Below are 2,786 nucleotides of genomic sequence, written 5' to 3'. Positions count from 1 at the left end.
TCTGAATTCCACGTGTTCCGGCCACTATCTTCCAATTAACTCCTTAATTTTAAAAAATTATCTAATAATGTAAATGTTCTTCGTTGCCGTTGTCCATGTACCTAAACTCTGTAAGGTAGAAGAAAGTATTATTTAAAGACGTGGGTTTCAAAAATTCAACTGCACATTTATTCAATAAAATAAGTAAAACAATTCAGTGTGTATTTAATTCATTTTTGGTAAAAGTATGCGAAGAAAAAAAAGTTCAACAAGCGCACGACAGGACCCATCCAAAGATGGTGTTCTGTGCTAATAGCGGGCCGANCATGTACCTAAACTCTGTAAGGTAGAAGAAAGTATTATTTAAAGACGTGGGTTTCAAAAATTCAACTGCACATTTATTCAATAAAATAAGTAAAACAATTCAGTGTGTATTTAATTCATTTTTGGTAAAAGTATGCGAAGAAAAAAAAAAGTTCAACAAGCGCCGGACAGGACCCATCCAAAGATGGTGTTCTGTGCTAATAGCGGGCCGAGAGTACCCGCAGGAATTGCGCCGAGTAGGATTTTGGGGAAGACTTCGGCGCCTAATACTAAGCGGACTGGAGCTGTGATGTGGAAGCGCGGGTCCGCGAGCTTCAGGTTCGAATAAGCGGCGGCTACGGTAGCGTCCAAACTAGTATTTGGTGTCCGCTTCCGATAATTTTTGATGGAAATTGCGTGCGTCATAACGGTGGCTGACTGTCCATGCTTTCCTCTCAACTTAATGAAGTAGCCCCTTTGGGAATTTATTGCAGTTATCCCAAGATTTAGTTCCCTCGCCAAATCTTCGGCGATTATGGACCTTGAAGCGCACGCATCAATTACGGCTAGAACCAAATGTAGGAGGCCCGCTGCTTCTATCTTGATCACAGCTGTCGGCGCGATCGATGTGAGGGCTTGAATCGGATGTACCGAGGCTCGGAGGTCCTGGACCATACCTGACCGGAAACCGGTTCTAGGCGGAAGGTGGAACGCTTGTGATTCCACTCTTCCATGCTGTCGCCGATGACGCGGTCGTTTGTTCAGTCGTCGAGTTTGAAGACTATGCCATTCGTTTCGCGGTTGGAAAGTTCTCATTTCCATTCCGCTTAGCTCTCTTTGCTCATATCTCAAGAGCTGCCCGTAGCGCTGGGGTTCCAGCTCCACTTCACTAGCCGAGTCCAGATGGAGTGCGTTTGACTCCATTCCGGTTGATTCTTTTGGGCGGAAAGCGCTAGTTTCCGCTCCAGTTTCTGGCATATCCCCCTCCTCTAGATCTGGGCGGAAAGCATTAGTTTCCGCTCCAGCGACTGGCATTTCTTCCTCCTCCAGGTCTGGGCGGAAAGCATTCGATTCCGCTCCGACCTCAGACGCATCTAGTGAAAGCGCATCATCACTGTCATTGTTGATTATTGGCCTCCTTGATCGTCGCTGACGTCTTGATCCATCGCTCACGTTCTCAATATGGAGCATGGTGTGGTGTTCTTCGTTACAGCGTCGACATCTCCCTGGGTTAGTGCAGTGTGCTGCACGATGTATCCCCGATAAACAATTCGTGCAATAGCGATGGATCAGAACGTCACGCAGGCGTTCTTCTGGTCTTTTGGCACGAAATATTGGGCATACTCTTAAGGGATGCTTGTTGCTGCATAATCTGCACGTCAGCGGGTAATTATTTGCCTCAGCTTGTTTGCGTACATTAGTGAAGCGAGTCATCTTCTGAAATAATCTTGTATGTAGCGCACCGACAAAAATGATCGATTTTGGAATGGCGCGCAATATTGAAACGAGATGGAGCATATAAGGTTTTTTCCGTAATTTCGCTAACTGACTAAAAGTGCAGTGTTATGACCCCTTAATGATTGACAGGTGGTTTGACCGTGCATACATGCCTTTATGGTTGATGGGTTGGTACAACAGGGTTGCAAGAGGTATGTGGGTTTATTACCTGACCTGAAGATTGCACGAAAAGTGTGGTGGAAACAAATTATTATGTAGCAATTATCATTTTTTTTTCGTCAGTCTCTATGCTCGCATTAAATTGCATCAATGAAAAACTTATGCAATTGAAAAATAGATAGTAATAAATAATTATGTGTTATTTATTACTACCCACCCCCTCTATATGAAAAAAAGCACACATAATTTCATTTACTGCAATCACATCAATGCCAACTAATGCAATGCAAGCTAATTTGCGCAAAATTTTACGCAGACTGGGTACAGAAACTTGCAAGTGCAGCCCGAGTGTAAATACTCTCAAGGTAACTCTGTAAAGTATCGAACTTATTTCTCATGTTATCGATAGTAGAACCTACTTCCGTGAATGGCCGCCTGTCATTCACAAACAAGGTTATATATATTTGTGTTTACTACAAGTGCGGTTGTGCGGTGCCGGTGAAGTATTTGTGTTTGTGAATCGGAAAAATCGGGTGGGCTTTCCAAAACGGAACCAATCGAAATTTCAGCGAAAGTATAAGGAATTTCGTCATGAAACTTGGTGAGGATGTTGGGGGAGGCCTCCTCAACATGAATTGTTCACTCTCACAATATAATTCCTAATAGTATTTTAGCAATTTGTTGTTAAATAATGTCCACTATCACCCCCTAATTTTTTTAAAATATGCCACTTATCACTTATATTTTGTGTTACATATTAAATTTTCAATGCTCACATGCGTATTTTATGCTTTTATTATATATAATTCACCAATTAATTAAGTAAAACGCGTTTATAAATTTGTGTTCACGTTTTACCACTTTTCACAAACAAACAGAAATAACAA

General features: G+C 42.1%; 1 protein-coding gene across 1 annotated transcript; it reads right to left on the bottom strand.

Annotated features, from left to right (window-relative positions):
* Window positions 1-227: 227 nt before the first annotated feature.
* LOC108368786 (uncharacterized) lies at window positions 228-1,820 on the bottom strand. The gene is made up of 2 exons (XM_017623705.1): window positions 478-1,820; window positions 228-265 (listed from the first exon to the last, which is right to left on the bottom strand). The coding sequence occupies exons 1-2, from the start codon at window positions 1,798-1,800 to the stop codon at window positions 245-247; spliced, it is 1,344 nt and encodes a 447-aa protein (XP_017479194.1). The 5' UTR covers window positions 1,801-1,820; the 3' UTR covers window positions 228-244.
* Window positions 1,821-2,786: the final 966 nt, after the last annotated feature.

Source organism: Rhagoletis zephyria, unplaced genomic scaffold, assembly GCF_001687245.7.
Source record: "Rhagoletis zephyria isolate East Lansing unplaced genomic scaffold, Rhagoletis_zephyria_1.1 Rzeph_scaffold_03314, whole genome shotgun sequence".
Classification (NCBI taxonomy): domain Eukaryota; kingdom Metazoa; phylum Arthropoda; class Insecta; order Diptera; family Tephritidae; genus Rhagoletis; species Rhagoletis zephyria.
The sequence above is the reverse complement of the archived record's forward strand: the minus strand, read 5'-3'. Positions and strand labels throughout refer to the sequence as shown.

Coding starts and splice junctions, on each gene's coding strand:
- LOC108368786 (XM_017623705.1), bottom strand. CDS start 1,800: ATGCTCCATCTCGTTTCAATATTGCGCGCCATTCCAAAATCGATCATT. Junction 266..477: donor AGAACACCATCTTTGGATGG/GTCCTGTCCGGC, acceptor ATCTTTGGATGG/GTCCTGTCGTGCGCTTGTTG.